This window comes from Dermacentor andersoni, chromosome 5 (genome assembly GCF_023375885.2).
Source record: "Dermacentor andersoni chromosome 5, qqDerAnde1_hic_scaffold, whole genome shotgun sequence".
NCBI classification, from domain to species: domain Eukaryota; kingdom Metazoa; phylum Arthropoda; class Arachnida; order Ixodida; family Ixodidae; genus Dermacentor; species Dermacentor andersoni.
Window position 1 is genome coordinate 61,362,650 of NC_092818.1, and position 17,969 is coordinate 61,380,618.

The following is a 17,969-nucleotide window of genomic DNA, read 5'->3' on the forward strand; positions in this document are numbered from 1 at the left end:
TGCTGAATTAAAAGTGGTTTATTCAGGAACATGAGCCAACTGATTTCAAATTTTATCTTAAAAGGACAAGGCCTGTAATCAAGTAAAACTGTGTCTTCACTATGGCAAATATGACACTTTCAAAACAAAGTATGATTACATCCTATTTAGTGTGGACACGTTACCAATCAATCTTGCAAAATGAACAAGATGGGCACTGCCTTCATTTTAAGCATCAGTGCTGCTGGCACTTTTGAATAGGTGACAGTGAAACACACCAGACGTGAATGCCTCCTCTGAAAACAACAACAGCAACAGAAAGCAGGCAACATTCTGCAAAAGGGCATTGCTTGTCAAGAGTTGAACACTGGAACGGCACGTACAGCTTCACAACATGGATTTCTCTACCAGTGTCACAAATATTTTTTTTCTCAACTGTACAGGTTTTCTCGCTGGGTGGCTCAATTTACCCTAAACGAGACTCCAGGGATTCACATTATTTAAGCAGCTGAGGATGGTACAGCTGTCGATTTCGCCACCCCCTCCGTTTTCTCTTTTTATTTCACAGGAAACTGTGTATGATCTTGCCAACGCTAGTATACACAAAATCACTCACTGTGCAAAAAGCGTGCAATAAAAAAAAAAGTGCAAACAATATCAACATTCTTGTGTGCATTGCTGCTCTATTAACACCGCCATAGTGGCAATGTTGACGGGCAACAATACTTTGCGGTACTTGAAGAAAAACAAAACAATGAAACATTGTTAAGATCACGCTATTAAAAGCTGTACTACAATTGCAAAACAAAACGAAAAGAAGTTTTTTCTTACATACATATCAGCCTAGCATTTACATATACAAAATTATTGCAGGCACTATGTAAAAACGTTGTGCAAACGCCCCCTTGTCCAGCACAATCCACTGACTGCTGACTTGAACCGGTTCGACGACTGCTAACTAAAATGCCATGCGACAATCATCTCCACAGGAAAAAGTAAAAAGAAAAATGTACAAGGGCTGGGAACGCCAAACAGATTAAAAAAAAAAAGAAAGCAGAGAGACTTCGTAAAGCAGGAGTAGTAAGAATAAAAGACGCCAAATTGACAACAAGTACCACACGTTAGCGTAAATGCTGTAACTCTTTTCTTGCCTCGTCTCCTTAAAAATCGTACAGTGGTCATCGTAGAACTCTTGCACCTCATCCCTTCAGCACCATGCGACACCAAATATGGAGAGAAAACGCTTCCAACCTTATCGCAGCCGGCCAAATCAATCAACACACTGCAAGGTATGAGACCACGGGAGAAGTTTCTTGGAGCCAGGACGATGTAATATTTCTATACCAATGTTATTCCTTTTCACGCTTGGTCAGCGATTGGGGCGGGCGTGAAGGGAGGAAAGGAGCAGGAGCGAGCACTGCGCAACACAAGTGAAGTCAAGAGGGCCGGCCCAACATGCGATCATGTCGTGGTAAGCTGCAACGCCTTCCACCGTCCTGCCATAGCTCAATGCAAGCTCTTCCAAATAGCCAATAATAGGTACGACAGCTATGTGTGGCTGCCGCAATCACATGTTAAAACTAAGATGACAAATGCATATCTTGCAATAAACGACCGAAATTGGACAAGCATATTAGACAGAACGGTTGTCAAGGGACCCAAATATGTGTGCCAGGAACCAAGCACCCTGGGCCGAGTTCGCCAAACACGGCCACATGTTAGGCTGACTACTTGTGAGGGAAGGGCAAAGGGTATGGCTTCACGGAGAGTTGGCTAGTGAAGGCAGGCTGTGTGACGTAATGCTCCTTCGTAGGTTATGTCCTTCCTTCGTGGGAGCGGGGCTCCGCCCACATTATAACTGGGATTGGCTGGTCATGAATGGTGGAGAAAAAAAAAAAAGAATCCAGCAAAAGGAGCCTGTGACAGTATAAGAATTCAGTACAAGCTCCGCCTACAAAAAGATGGAGGATGCTTAAGCTTCGCCTTTAAGAGTGGAACGCGATAGCATTCAAAGATCCCTGACTGCTTCTCACGCTTCCCGACAAATGGAGCGTATGTAACCGTAATTTTTACCAAGAAACGCTGGCCGCAAACGCTATGCACGAAGGCGGGCTTGCTGGTAGAAACGCGGCCTCTTGCGTGAGCTGCAATGCGATGGAGGTGAGCGCCACCAGGAGGTATTGCAAAGAACCGAGTGTGCCGCGCCGTGACCCACCCGAGATACTCACGCACCGGTGCGCAAAAATGGTGGACACCGTGGCCGGTCTATGAATAGTAGGAATGCTGGAAAAGGGGTTTCTTTGAGTTTCCGCGTAACAGAATTTTGTTTTCTCCTATAGTCAAATCACAATCCAATGCTATCATGTCTGTAGCTTGTGTGTAAGCCATACTTTACAGATTTTTCTGCACATTCTAGCTTGAGAAATTCAGTTAGTTCAGTAGCTTCCTTGTGCCACATGGAGGGCCTGGGTCTGATTCAAAAACCTTTTTGCCGAAACAATGTCTGACACTGGTTGCCGACACCCTCTGCAACATGGGGCCCTCAATGCTATCGCGTTCAAACCACACTCCACCCGCCCTGTGTGTCACCATGCTCCAAGAAATAGTTCCCGAGGGAAGCTGACAGTGAAATGAAACAAGCCTGGCTCTGCCGCAATGCCATGGAAACAAGCAAACGTAATTGGCCGGCGCAGCTATACAAATCCTCTGAACTGAACAGTGGTGCGTTTTCCACTGTATCCTTAAATTCTCAGACTATACTTTCAGCAAAATTGGAGTGTTGCCATATTTAACAGATTTTGTATTACGCCTAGTGGTTCTTGGGCTTGGTTAGGGGCAAAATTTACTTTCAGTGGATTCTTGTTTAGCAGACACTGATTGAAATTTTTTTTTTGTAGTTTTGCAAGACATTTAACAAATTCTGTGTTTTTGCAGGAAACCACAGCAACACTAATCTGTGCTGAGCTAGTCTTTGACGGCACAGATGTTACAACGAATCTGTTCAAATAACTTCATTCCTATGCACTTTGTGGTGACATGAAACAAATGTAGCACCCCAAGAATTTATCCATTTCAGATGTACCTTGCAAGTATTCAAGGCATCGCCATCAATAACAGACAGGTGTGCTACCCAAATGTCTGTTTATTATTGTCCTTATTCTTTGAAATTCTCCTTACTGGATCTTAAGCAGGTTTGCAAGATACACGTACAGCAGTTATCGGAAAGTTGCTTTAGCAGAATCTCTGAAAAAAAAAATATGGCAACACTGCAATTTATCCAAGAAGCTGGTCAGCCTGAACACGACTGTATTGCCAACCAGACGCTCACACAAACACGACAAATTGACGGAACTTGCTACAACAGCAACTACAAAATCATGCAACATGTGCTCCTAGACTAAATTTATTTTATCGGAAGGAAAAAAAAAAAATGTGCATGGTCATGCGCAGGCATGGCCAGCTGTGGGCAAATGTTCTGGCCGCCATGTCCAAAGTGCTCTGAAAGCTAGTTTCTACAACCTCTTTAGGTCAGTGCAGGTAGTGAAATTGGAATTTTCTGTAATTGTGCGGGGTCCACAAGTTCACCCGAATTGTTCGATATGGTAAACGCCTTTTCTCTAACGTTTCTTTTTACAGCGTGTAGTGTTAAAAAAGCAGATCCCCCCCGCCCCACATTTTTTTCTCTTCGCCACAGTCTGCATTCTCCTAATACTCTTGAGAACGCTAGTATAAACATTTAAATTCAGCCAAACATGTAGTACAGCTGCAGGTTTGGGTCTGTGCTCTTTTCAAGGACGATATTTAAAAAAAAAACAAAAAAAAACAGGAAACTTGGCCACATGGACAGAGACGTGGGTACATATGAACTGATCATTAAAGTGCACGAACGAACACGAGGACATAGGCAGAAACTCGTCCTGCTCCCTTGTTTTAATCCATGTTGACTGCTCATGTTTAACAACCCAAACTGACAGAGGGGCCTTGAGAGAAGCTTTAGTGCAGAACTCGACAATTTTTAACCACACAGGGTTTTTAAAGACCAACTGCAACAAAATTTTGGGGCAGATAGTGTAGATAAAAAACAGCCTGCACATGAAATTTTACGTTTGAAAAATGAGTAGATGCCTCATGAAATGCTTGAAAAAGTTTGCATTTCTGATGCCAAAACTGAAAACATAAAGGACACCCCTATTACCGCTCGCCAGAAGTCACGCACATCTCAGATTACATGAATCCTTGACATGAGCTCACAGCCTGCGGTTGCCCACTCAAAATTCCCTAAGGCGATGTACTGGAACTTGCATTGTATCCACTGACTACCAAGTGCATGCATCATCTGCTGAGGCATTATTAAAAGGCCGCTTATGAGATTATTTGGCAATTACCAGCCCTATAGCTTTGTAGAGGTTGCTTTAATAGCTTATGTATGTACTACTCCTTTATTACCAATTTAGCCACAGTGAAATTACACTTCAGTTGGCCTTTAAACGTGTTATGTACCCAAAGCATGGTACATAAGCGTTTTTGCCTTCCACCACAAGCAGAATGCGGCAGCCAAGGCCAGCAATCTAACCAATGACCTCAGAACAGAATGCCATAGTGACTGAACCACTGCAGCCATTTCTTTTTCTACCTACGTCATAATCTTCATTCGTGCTTATTAATCGTTCATCGGTGCAATACAAACCAACTAGCCAAGCATTGCGTGATCAGGTACACCTGGTAAAATGCTACCGATTGAGACCAATAAACTTGAGCACATCTGCTAAGGGGGGCACCCAATGCGTGTTGCAAGGCGTGCAAAACAAAACAATCTCATGTGCACATGCCTTGTAGGCTTAGTTAAAAGCACCAGTTCTGTTGTATGGTTACGTACAGGAGCAACGCACTCGGGAAGTAGATGACCAAGGCACATCGATTCCTTGCTGTACGATAGCTGAATGGGACTTAATCAGGCAATCTTTATTTCGCTCTTTTCTATGCATTTTTACAGACACTACCATCATATTCTTGTTAAGAGTATACAGTTGAAACTCGATTTAATGAAGTGATGACCACGCTCGAATTATTTAGTTAAATCGGGAAGTTTGTAAAATGGATAAAAAGTTTTCCGGTCCTTCGAAATCTAGAATCGTAATGTAGCGACACGCAAAAGCTACTGCAGCATCGTATTTGATTCTAATCCAGCCATCTGTCGCATAAACCATGAAATAACGAAAGCTACTGCCGCCCCTCCCGAGGCGATGTTGAGTCTGCAGTTCCGTGCATGAGCGCAACGTGCAGCCTCGTCAAAATAAAGCTAGGGCTGTGACTAGGGCACCTAGATGTTCTAACGCATTAGCTTGAGAGTGCATGCTCGAAGAAAAACCCATCTTTGTCAAAATTAGAAGGAAATCATAGCTTTTTTTACTAATTTATTTCAGGAAAAACTTAGTTAAATCGAGCTCGGCCAAGTTAGTTTCGATAATTAGTGTTGATGACAACATTGAACCCTATGGGTACCTGCCGGGGAAACGAAATTTTTTCGTTAGATCAGGAACTTCGTAAAATCGGGTTTCGTTAGATCGAGTTTTAACTGTATGTGTATTTTAACTGTCATATAAACATGGACTCATAGTACCCAAATTTTGGACAGAGGTGGCATTTTATGGTCCACTTAATACGATGCTTAAATACCATGCACATTTGCCTGTTTCGTTTGGTATAACTCACAATTATGTGCCACTCACAATGTGGAAGTAAAGAAATTTTGGGTTTTACATGCCAAAACCACAATATGATCATGAGGCATGCCACGGTGGGGCACTCCAGAGTAATATCGACTACATGGAGTTCTTTAATGCTCATCTAAATATAAGCAAGAGCGTAAACTTTATTTTCAAATCAATAAGATTCGAGTCCGGCGTCTTTTTAGTGGGTCTGGGCACCCGCCGCGGACGCGGTTCCGAGACCTTGTCTCGAAGCTGCTTCCTCGGCTCGCTGGACGGCCCAGAGTTGTGCTGTCAGGTTCGAGCTGCGCAGTGCGGTCTTTCAGTGCAAGCGGAGGCTGGCGGTGGAAAAGACGGAGGGGTCGGCACTGCCCAACTTGTTTGTTAAGTGCTGACATTCCCATAACATGTGATTAAGTGTGGCAACCTCGCCACACGATGTGCATCTGTTTGTAGTGTACATGTCCGGATATATGGCGTGCATGAGTCTAGGGTTTCTGTAAGAATCTGTTTGTAATTGTCTGAAGTGTACTGCTTGCATCCTGTCTAACCTAGCATGAGGGAATGGGTATATGCGCCTTTGTAACTGGTAGTGTGTTGTGATGTCGTGGAACCTGGTCAAACGATCCTCCCACGCCCAGACGTTTGCAGTACCCCACGGGGGCTCTTCCTCCGATGATGCTCGGTGAGCAAGGAATCGAGCAACGCGGTGAGCCGCTTCGTTGGGGGTGCTTAATCCAGTGTGTGCCGGGATCCATAGCAAATGCCTTCGGTTATTGAAGTCGGCCTCTCCCTGGTGTATGGGATGTCGCTGAAGTATGTGATACGCCTCTTGCGAGATGCGCCCATTCGCAAAATTGCGAATTGCCATTTGCGAATCGCAGATAACGTATGTCGCTTTGGTTTGTGTGAGGGCCAGTGCTATGGCCGCTTCCTCTGCCACTTCGGCATGTGCCGTGTTCACGGTGACGCTCGTGAGGTGGTTGCCTCGGTGGCTAGTAACTGCCGCCACGAAACTCTTTCTGTCTCGATAACGGGCTGCGTCGGCGAAGACCGCCTCTTTGTTGTAGGAGTAACTTTGGTTCGTGTGTTGTGCCCTGGCTTTACGTCTCCCCGTGTGGTGTTGGGGGTGCACGTTGCGAGGCAATGGGGGTACGTATAATTGCTCGCGTATGGTTCTAGGAATTTCCACTTTGATGCCGTGCTGCGCGTGGTACGTGATGCCGAGCTTTTCGAGCACGTGTCTACCCGGGCGGGTCTTGGATAGGCGCTCGAGTTGGGACAGTTGTTGCGCCTCCACGAGTTCCTCGAGCGTATTGTGTAGGCCTAGTTCTAAGAGCTTGGTGGTGCTGACTCTGGGCGCAAGTCCCAACGCACATTTGTACGCTTTGCGTATGAGGGCGTTGAGCTTGTTTCTTTCCGCTACAGTCCAGTTGTGAAACGCTGTCGTGTACTTTATTTGAGAAATGATGAAGGCTTGTATGAGTCAGATGACGCTGCCTTCGCGCATGCCCGCGTGTTTGTTGGTGATGCGTCGAATGAGCTGCATCGTGCTGGTGGCCTTTGCCGTTATCTTGCGAAGTGCTTCGCCACTGACTCCCTTGTGTTCGATCACCATTCCTAATACCCGGATTTTATCTACCATCGGGATGGGTAGGCCGTTTGATGCTATTAAGTGGATATCTTCCTTTTCCGGGGGGTTGTAGCCTTTAGGTGGGCGCCCCTTTCTGACCGGTCTATATAGCAGCAGTACGTATTTTTCGGCCGAGCAGGCAAGTCCCGTGCCCACGAGATAGTTTTCCACGCATTGGATGGCCTGCTGTAAACGTTGCTTGATCGCTCTGTCACTGCCTATTGTCGTCCAGATCGTAATATCATCCGCATATAGCGTGTGATGCAGTCCTTCAATTTGAAGAAATTGGTCAGGTAACCCCAGCAGCACGAGATTGAAGAGCATCGGCGAGATCACTGAGCCCTGGGGGGTGCCCGAGCTCCCGATGTTGATTTGATCTGACTCTAGTTGTCCCACTCGCATGCGAGCGGTTCTTCCCGTGAGGAAGTCTTGGACGTAGTTGTACGTTCGCAGTCCGAGATTTAGCTTGTCTATTTGTCGCAATATGGCATTGTGGCGAACGTTATCGAAGGCCTTCTTCAGGTCCAGCCCGAGGATGGTCCAGCCCGAGTTGCAGAAGGGCGTCTTGCATGGAGAGATGTCTTCTGAACCCAATCATGGTGTGTGGAAATAATTCGTTGTCCTCGAGGTAATCCGCGAGTCTATTGAGAAACGCGTGCTCCATCAACTTGCCCACGCAAGACGTGAGGGAAATGAGGTGCAGGTTCTCCAGCTGTAGTTTCTTTCTGGGTTTCGGTATCAGTATGATCTTTGCTTCTTTCCATTGCTGGGGTAGCTTGCTGTGCGCCGAACACTCGTTAATGTATTTTGTGAGTTTCTCGATCGATCCGTAATCATAATTGCGTAGTGCCTTATTGGATATTCGATTGAGGCCAGGGGCCGACTTGGTGTTGAATTTCAAGAGGGCTGCCTGGATTTCGGCAACGGAGAATTCCACGTCTAGGGTGGCGTTGCTTTCTCCCGAGTAGTCCGGATATATTTGCGGTGGCATTTGGGATATGTAAAGGCGTTCTACGTCCCGTAGGAATTGTTGCTCCGTTCCCCCATAAGCGTGTATGATCTTGTATATGCCTTGCATGTGTGTGGTCTTGGAGTTGGTGGGATCAATCAGGTACCGCAGTATCTGCCACGTGCAACGCGTCGTGAGTTGACCGTCCATCTCCACACATTTCTCTTCCCATTGTTGTTGTTGCAGGTTAAAATCTAAATAAAGTCTAAATAAAACCTAAATATAAGTACACAAGTATTTATTGCATTACACTCCCACTGTAATGTGGCCCCTGCAGCTGGTATGAAACTCGCTTCCGCAATGTGGGACTGAAGATGTAATCACCTCAGTGGGGAAAAAAAAAAAAAAAAAAGAACGCTGGTACCGTCTGTTACTGTCATGGCAACACACAGCATAAGTGTCTCTGATCAGTGACAGACGGCACTACGCAATGAAAATATGTCCCTTTTCTTCCAGCATTACTGCAGATGCACAATTCTGGTTTCTTCAGGGCAAAACAGGCAATCACTGCGCCTGAACCATTAGCCAAAGTTCACCATCAATATGCAAAATTTGGGTACTGATGAGACAACAGGTAAGCTGAAACAAACATCTATACCTGTTTCCCTAATTTATACATCATATTATGCCAGCATATTTTCTTTAATAAATGAGACGTTGGAGAGTTTTGTGGTGTCCGCTCATATCGTGATTTTGCCTTTCCTGGTTTCGTCGACTGCTTTTCCTTTTTATCAAGCTGCTTGGAAGTAATGGATCTCTAGCGATTTGCCCAAATTACCATTTTCGTCCACTTGGTCCTGAGTGCGTTGTACCTGTACGTTTATGAGCAACTAATTAGCCAGCCAGGTTGCGCTATGTCATCCCATGACGAAGTGGCGTTCACTTCACATGACATAACACAAAGTACTACCAAAATTTGACACAACTTATGCCCTCAGTGTTTCAGCGAATGGATCAACTAGGGTCAGAAAACTCTATTTCCCTATTGGCATGTTAAGTGTAGTGCGTAATAAAATTACATATGCTTTCCATAGAGAGAAGCCTGTGCATGTTTGCCTCACTTGTCTGGTGCCTTCAAAAATACAGGCTCATCTTATCAAGTGCATTGACGGCAGTGGCAGAGACACGCTGCCCTCTTCCGCACGCTCACACACTTTTTCCAAACAACAAGAGTGGTTACCACTTCTAATGGTGTGAATATGACCTATTGTCCAGTCTTCTGGCCAAACAATGCACGGCAACTTTGTCATCTGAAAGGTATGAAAGTCTGTTCATAATCCCGCTTGCACTGCATTCCAAGGCAATGTCAACTACTGAAGAAAAAAAGGAACCCTTAAAAGATGCAGAAGATATCCTTTCTCCACTTTCTCAGAGAAATTTACGAAAGTGCCAACTGCATCACCATAACATTATACTTGTGTCAAGGGAACAAGATTTATGTGCATGGAATTACTTTTGTCACTAAGTTCAGACGTTAGCTGTGAATTAACCTTGAGCTGCTTTTCGCCCTCTAAAAACAATCCTTCTAAGGTTCCACATTATTCTATAAAAAATTTAGTTTTGACACATTTCTTGCATTCATGGCACTGTTAAGAACATACAGTAGCATAACAGATTAACAACTTTGCCTTTTCAGTAAACTTCAGCACGTCCACAAATGTCAACTCCCTGCCACAATTCTAGCAAAATACTCAAAGTATGTTGTAGTGAGAGATGCTGTAGTGGGGGACATGGATTAATTACAACCACATGGGATTCTTTAATATGCACCTAAACCTAAATAGACGGGCAGGACTTTGTGTTTCGCCCTCATCAGAATGCACTCGCCGCAGCCAAGAGACAACCCTGAAATATTGTACTTGGTGACTAAAGAACAAAATTGGTCCAGTAAAAATAACACAGAAAGGCTAAATATGACTGGTAAAACTGTTTCGTTAGCATTTCCCAAAAGTCCTATGACTGAATGACTAACTCTAATGTATTCCAAAGCGACCCAGGGACTTCAAAAAACCTTGTTCCCTGCTGTGGTGATCATGCAAGAAATGTAGCTGACAGATGCAGCAAAAGCTTTTCTATACTACCATACTTTTTCTGTAAAATTTTTCATCCACTTTACTGGGAATTAAAGAAAAGGCTCTCACTTAATGAAACCTCATATGTGATGGCTCTTCTGACTTGGACAAGGTTCTTTGATGTGAAAGCCAGCCAGTCAACCTGACTACTATTCTCTGGGCAGAAGTCAGCACAACATCCCACAAATCTTGTTCCATTGGCACATGTGATCCACAAACATTTCATTGCTACTAATATTTCTTCTCATGCTAGTTTTCCGTACCCCACATACAGGTTATCAATCGCGAAGGTGTAAATAAAGCTTATCAATTCAAACTACCGATCGTTTTGGGTGACAAGGAGCACATCCTAATGCCATAAGAACCATTTCCGCTAATGCGTAAAACATTCTACTACAACATCCCATGCACATACTAAGCACGTGGCAGGGGACTTCACTTCTGCTTCTGCCATCGCCAAACCCAACGCACCACTCGTACCATCGTGACCAACCTTCTACAGACTACTAGAGAGTTTTTTACACCTCTGAAACGACACGCCAAACATCAACTTGGTCACCCATGCTAGTGAACAAAGAGAACACTACAATAAGGTGAGGGAGCTCTGAACATAAACAAACGGCAAAGGTGGGATTACTATAGTACCGGGGTCAAAAGTACAAACACTAACATATCAGCTTTGTAAAAGAGAAGATAAAAAAAAAAGAAAGAGGTCAAAAGCTACTCTCTTTTAAAATCTGTGCGCCCTCAAAAAAATGAAGATACACACGTACAATATATATATATTACAAACAGGCGACGTTTTCTGCCTACTCAACAGGAGCCTTCTGCAAGCACTTCCGTCTGCTTTGCCTTCCATCACAATATAACACAACTGCGATAAAACAACAGTGCTTCAAGAGTGAGGAAAAAAAAAAAGAGTAATTAAAACGGGGAAATGATCAAGCTGAGGAACTCGCAGGTTGGAACATATGCCACTGACAGCCACCAGTTTTGTTTTCGTTGAAAGTGACCGTAAAACCGAAACTTCGCTTCCTCGATCATTCTCACGGCAACTCAATTACCGAGGTGACAGGCGCTGATGAAGCTCGGACTCGTTCATTGCTATTCCGTGTTGTAAAGGGACACTGAAGGCCACTTCTAGGTGAAACTCAAGATTAAAGCCAGAGTGACCGATTAGTTTCAAAATCACTAATCCATAGCTGATCTCTCACAGGTTAGCAACAGGTGAGGCCCCGAGGTGCCAAAAGCATGTTTTTTTTTTTTCCTTTTACAGGTAATCAAATTTTCATAAGCAGGAAACTGGCACCAACATAGAACAGGATTGAAAATGATCGCCTCAAAAATCAAATTATGGTGTTTAACGTCCCAAAAAACACACGGACTGCGAGGGACATTCTGGGGAGAGATTCCAGATTAATTTTGACTACCCAGGTTCTGCAATTTGATCCTGAAACACAAGCATTTTTACATCCCACCCGCCTCACAGTGCTGCTTTGGCGGTGGTGCCATCGTCGGTGATGAGCTATGCGCTTGGCCACATGCCGGGGCAGGTAGAGTCAGTGAAGCATGCAGGAACATATGTTTGATATAACCGGGAATATAGAAGTACAAAGTTTGCATGTAGTGAAGCATTTTAAAAGGCTTGGGTAGATTTCCAGCAGTGGCAAAACAGACCCTGATAAGACTGCTGAAGGGTGTCAGAACTCCCTTTTAGCTACGCCTTTGATGTACAAGTTGCTCAGACTGGCATTTATCCGCGAAAGTGTTTTTATACAGGACTGTGAAGCCTCCTTATCTGCGGGCTCCCAACTAGGAGTAGGCAGCAGTGGCATTACCTCCAAGACTGCTGCTGCAGCTGCCTAATGGGCCTTATTCATTGCGGATGGTTTAAACAGCAGAAGGAGGTGTGCGGCTCTTTCTTTCTCAATCTTTCCTGCAACTAAGTCACTTCCTGGTGCGAAACGAATGTTCAAGGTTTCTAGAAGGCTAATCTAACAACCTAGCTTGATCCTGCCTTCACTGTACCTTTAACCATCAGGCCACAGTTGGGACCCCATCGTCACCTGCCACAGCTCGGTCCACAAGCTATGAAGGTCGCAGCCATAGAGTTTCTTACCGTTACCTAAGAGGGAAAAACGGCGATGCAGTGCTGCTGTTTCCATGAGAACACACGGAAGTAGGGCCTTCGGATTAACATTGTTTACAGAAAGCTAAGACACCCTGAAAATGTGTCTGAGCAGCAGCCATGGCCCCTGTTACAACAGTTCTTTCAGTCTCCACTAAAACCACATACAAGAGGCTATTGTTGTAGTATCATCAATATAATTGTCCTTAAAGCATGACCACTCACACCAGAACGTACAGTTATGTTGAATGTGAACCCTACCACTGGCAAATTGAATTTTAAGGAAAGACGAGAAGGTAGCACTGAATGTGTGCCAGTTTCAAGAATGTATGCTTCTGTCTTCCTCTCTTTAAATGTACGTGAGAAAACGTTACTGCATCATGTAGAAGAGAGAAGCAAGATTTGGGGCAAGAATTCAAGCAGGCTTTGTTAGCACAGTAATGACTGTTTTGGTCCGAGCCACGTTCAAAACAAGCCATACCTTTCCTATCCCGGCATACCCTTGGTTTCACAGTGCCCTTTCAGAAACTCGCATAGACAGTGATGCCAGATTTCCCTCTAGGTAGTTTAAATAAGCTCTGTGGAAATCCACCAGGTGGAGCCAAGTTTCATAAATGATTGCCATCCAGATGACAGTAGAATGCTGCAAAGGGACAGCCTTGAAAAGCAAGATTAACATTTGAGGTGACGCTCATCCTGGCCTAGCTAGTATTGTACTGAGAAACTCTATGGTCACGGCCAACAAAAGATCACACACCTGTCAACCTCTGGTGTACAAGAATTCTTAGCAAAAAAGATGCAGTGGCTGCTAGTGGCATCAACTGCCCTGTGGGAGGCTCAGCTCTTAAAAAGAAGGTACCTCACTGCCCACTCAGGTCATCTCGTCATCCTCGTTCTCAGCAGTGAAGTCCAACTCCTTAGCAAACTTCGAGAACTCATCACAGTCCTTGAGGTCTTCTAGGGTAGACTGCAGCTCGGCATCAAAGTCGTCATTGTCCTCAAACTTCATGGCTGGCTCATTCTCCAGGTTGCTATTCCAGTCCGATGCCAAGAAGACGTCGTCCTGCTGGGCCAATGTCTCGGTGCCGGTGTAGGTCAATGGGTCAGCAGCTGAGGCCGATTGCTGGGGAAAGTTGAAGCACTGACCCATGCTCGGCGTGGCCGGATAGGACTTGGAGAAGCTGTCGACCGCGCCGCTCGAACTGTGAGGCTCCATTTCCTCCTGGAGCAGCAGCATTTGGTGCACAGGCACTGAGCGGCTGCGATTGGCCGAAGGTGCACCACTGGCCAGCGTGGCGTTCTTGAAGTACTCCTGTATCTCGTGTGCCAGGGGGTCACTGCCGGTCATGCTCAGTCGCTGGGGCAGGACGGGTCCCGAAGCATGGCGCTGCCTTGCAGATGTCGAGGTCGATGGCCAAAGCAGTGGGGTGTTGGTGATGCTCTCCTTGAGGCCAGCGATCCAGCTGGGGCTCGATGGCGGTTGGCCCATGCCCGAGTCAGTGTCACTGGGCACCAGGCTGCTGCAGTCATTGAGCGAGGGAGCTGGAGGTGGGCACGACACCAGTGGCGACAGAGGGGCTGACTGAGGAGAAGGCGGTGGCACGCTTGATGCGGAGTTGTGGCGCGAACGCAGCAACGTGGGTGTCTCGCCAACAGCCGGAAATGAGAAGCCCGAGGTCTGCGTGGCACTCTCTCCCACCATGGGGGAGAGTGGAGCACTGCGTGGCGACACAAGCTGGGAGGGTGGGCCACCTGGGCCTGAACTGTGGCGGGCACGCCCTGGGAGCACCGTGTTGTAGCCATTGGTGAACGTGACTGCCTTGCCAGGGTTGTAGGTGGCAGTGTGACGCACGCGACCGGCCGTCACCGGGGTGCTCTGTGGTGAAACAAAGGGCGAGCCAGACACTGACGATACACCCGAATCCACTGCCTGGAAGGGTGTCTGTCGAGGTGTGCCGCTGTAGCCACTCTGGCCGGAACTGTGCCGTGACCTTGTCCATGGAACGGGCGTGCCTCTCGGTGAAACGAATGGGCTGCTCGTGGCACTTGGTGGCTGTGAGGATGTACCCACCGCCACCGATACCATATCTGTGCTGGTGGCCATCACAGGGGAAGAGAGGGAAGGCAGGAGGCTGTCGGGGTGGGGAGTCGTCTGAGGCGAGATGGGCGTGAAGAAGCGTCCCCGGCTGTTGGGGCTGCAAGGAACAGGCGCAATGGACACATGGCTGGCCCCAATCATAACTTGGTCCAATGATGCCTGGATGCTCGGATCACACACAAGGTGTCCCACGTCTGCAACAGGGTCTTTCAATTTCACGAGTCCGTCGAGTGAAATGGCACTAAGGTCGTCCTGTTGCTGCAGTCCGGCGCTTTTGGAGACTAAGTTTGTCCAGGCACTTGTTTTCCAGTGGACCGTCGACGAGGACGCACTATTCTGAGGCACAGTGACCTGCTTGAGCGTTGTTCCATTCTTCAGATTATCCAACTGCCCCAAGAGAAGCGCGGGGTCTATACCGCACTCTAAGCCTGCGCTCTGCTTACCAGTGTTCAGCAGTTTAGTGACGTCTTTGCGCTGGTACGAGCTAGGGAGGTTCCTCTCCAGCAGCATTCGCAACTGAGAAAGCTGGGCAGTTTTATGCTCTGCGCAGTGGGCCTTGGTCACCTCACTCACTGCCTGTGCAGTAACTTCATTACTCATTGTCCCTTGCGAGAGTTCGTCCTTGGAAGCAAGCCTCTCCAGAACTGAGGTGTCATATGAGGTGTTGCCATAATACTCGTTCAGTGCTTCTTTCTCCAGGTGGCCCACGCACATTTCCTCCTTGACTGACCCTTGGGTAGGTACCAGAAGGTCCAGGCTGGCTGATTCCAACTTGAGCGTCCCGGTGCCATCATCAGTGTGTCGTCTCTTGCAGAGCAGAGCCTCTCCGTCCTCCGAGTGCCTCTTCATGGTTCCCGCCGAAACCTCGGTGCTGGGCTTGGCGTCCCAGTCTGAACTACTGTTCACTCGATCCCTGGGCACCTGGAGCACAGTCTGTGAGGCTATGCTGCTGAGCTTGCTGCCGCATGACGATCCGGCGCCCTCCGCGACCGGGTCCGCACAGACGACGACAGGCGACTGCGACGAGGAAACCACCTCAGCCGTGGGCGTGGTGAGGCCGCCTTCTCGGCTGAAGTGCACGACCACTGCCGTACTCCGGCATGTGGCTGGCTTGGGCTGGATCTTCTTGTACTTGCAACCCGGAGCCGTGGCGACCATGGCGCCGGTGCCCGTAGTGTCCTGAGAGCCAAGCTGCAGGCTCTGCACGGTGGGGACAAATATGATGTTGTTCCCTGGCGTGGCAGAGGTTTGCAACTTGAGTTCTGCGGGCTCTTCCTTCAGCCTCCGTGCCACATCTCCTTCGGAGGAGACCAGGGACGGTGAGGCCTGGTCCCGTTTGCCCTGTGGTGTGGCAGCCAGCGTCCGTCTCTGCTGGGAGGAACGGCCTTCGGTCGGCGTGCTGCACTGTGAAGACTGGGCCGAGTGGGAGCGCTGCTCGGTGAGCTTGCGCTTCTGGTCGCCCAGCCTCTTCTTCTCTTGGAGCTTGCGCTGCAGCTGCTGCTGCGCCTCTCGCCGTTTGCCGGGGGTTCGAGGCGTGCTGCTGGCTTGGCTTCCTGCAAGTCGAAAAGCAGCTATAACACCATCGCATTGCTCGCTCCTCCCCGACTTGGAAGACACAAACTGCCTTTACCAACTCCTACACCCTCTAATGTCAAAGTACAAATAAAATTCTCGTAATGCAAATGCACACCTTGGCAAACAAGAGGAGTCTAGTTAGGGAAAACCATGAGGAAAAAGAAAAAAAGAGAGAGAAAGAGGGGTGTGGGTACAACAACCTATTTAAACATAAAATTACCTTATTCAGTATCTAGACATGCTCATGTTTTGGTTTTCTGGTGTTTGGCTTCATCTGCGTGCTTAACGGTGTCACAGCTGTAATGCACCAGGTTAAAGAGAAAAAGAAAAAAGAGGAAAGAGACAGCAATGCCTTCTACGCGAATGAAGGCGACTGTAGGTAGGCTGCTAGCAGCAACTTGAACAAGCATCCGGCATTCTTTGTATGGTTCATAATGACCTAACTGCGCTCCATGCCTGACCTAGTAGTTGCATCGTTTTTACAGGACGTTCAGCTTGACATTGCTGCAAGATTTCTGCTGGTGGCGAGCCTTGTGTCTGAGCACACAACAGTTTGTGACAGTGGTAAGTAGATGAGCAGACTGAAGCCCATGTTATAAAACACCTAGAGCAAGTTATCATTTGCCATGTAAGGCCAACAAGAACGTGATCATGGTGTAGCAGCTATCTCAAAGCAACTTGACTGGTCATATTTATGACTGAAACGGTCTGTTACACGGCCGGTATTACTTCCTCCACTGCACAGCTCAGAAGAGTGCTGCTGTTTTGCAGAAGTGGGAATTCAGGTTTATATTTTGCAGGATTTCCTTTGTTTGCAGAAGAAAGAGCCAATCAGAGAGCACACAGCACAAACTATTGAAATCGGATGTTTTTGAATGTGTTCTAAGATGCGCAATGTAGTACTGACATATCTAAAATTAAAAATGCACTGATATTAACAAACAGTAATACCAGCATTGTGGAAAATGGAGTGCTGATAAGTGTTACCCTAGAACATTAGTGCATTTCACCACAGGTACCGAGGACGAATTTCTCGAAACTGGTGCTGAGCACATGATTTCTGTTAAATGAACGTGACTTCGTTATTTCTTGTCTACAATTATGCAATCACGGGCATTTGCTCTAAAGTGATTACTTTTACAAAATGAATGAATGAATTTTTAAAACTTAACTGACAACCCTCAGCAATTTGTTTTGCAATTAATATCTGCTCTTTCAAATAATCCAGGTTATTTGACACGATTACAATATCTAGCATAGGAGCCTTTAACAAGTCTGTTTTCATTAAAGTAGATAATTGCTATACGTGGTCTGCGTATCACCAATAAACCTAGCTGCATGTCAGTACAATTTTGTTTCCTTTCCATTGTTGTTTTCTTATATAATGCGTGCATTTGATCGCAAATACTGTCAAGTGCCATCATCTCCACTGTTTGTCGGTGCGCTTAAGTAGGAGCAATGGAGAAGGCCTTTCACTATTACTTCATCATCATCATCATAATCATCATCATCATCATCATCATCATCATCATCATCAGCCTGGTTATGCCCACTGCAGGACAAAGGCCCCTCCCATACTTCTCCAACTACCCCGGTCATGTACTAGTTGTGGCCATGTTGTCCCTGCAAACTTCTTAATCTCATCCGCCCACCTAACTTTCTGCCGCCCTCTACTAGGCTTTCCTTCCCTTGGAATCCATTCTGTAACTCTTAATGACCATCGGTTATCTTCCCTCCTCATTACGTGTCCTGCCCATGCCCATTTCT

The 17,969-nt window shown here is 46.7% G+C and overlaps 1 protein-coding gene across 1 annotated transcript in view; it reads right to left on the reverse strand.

The window, feature by feature from the left end:
* Positions 1–17,969, reverse strand: part of LOC126530706 (uncharacterized) — a 26,183-nt gene continuing 8,214 nt past the window's right edge. The window contains exon 3 of the mRNA XM_050177972.2: positions 1–16,180. Coding sequence (XP_050033929.2) covers positions 13,401–16,180 — 2,780 coding nt within the window. The 3' untranslated portion in view covers positions 1–13,400. The remainder of the gene's footprint in view (positions 16,181–17,969) is intronic.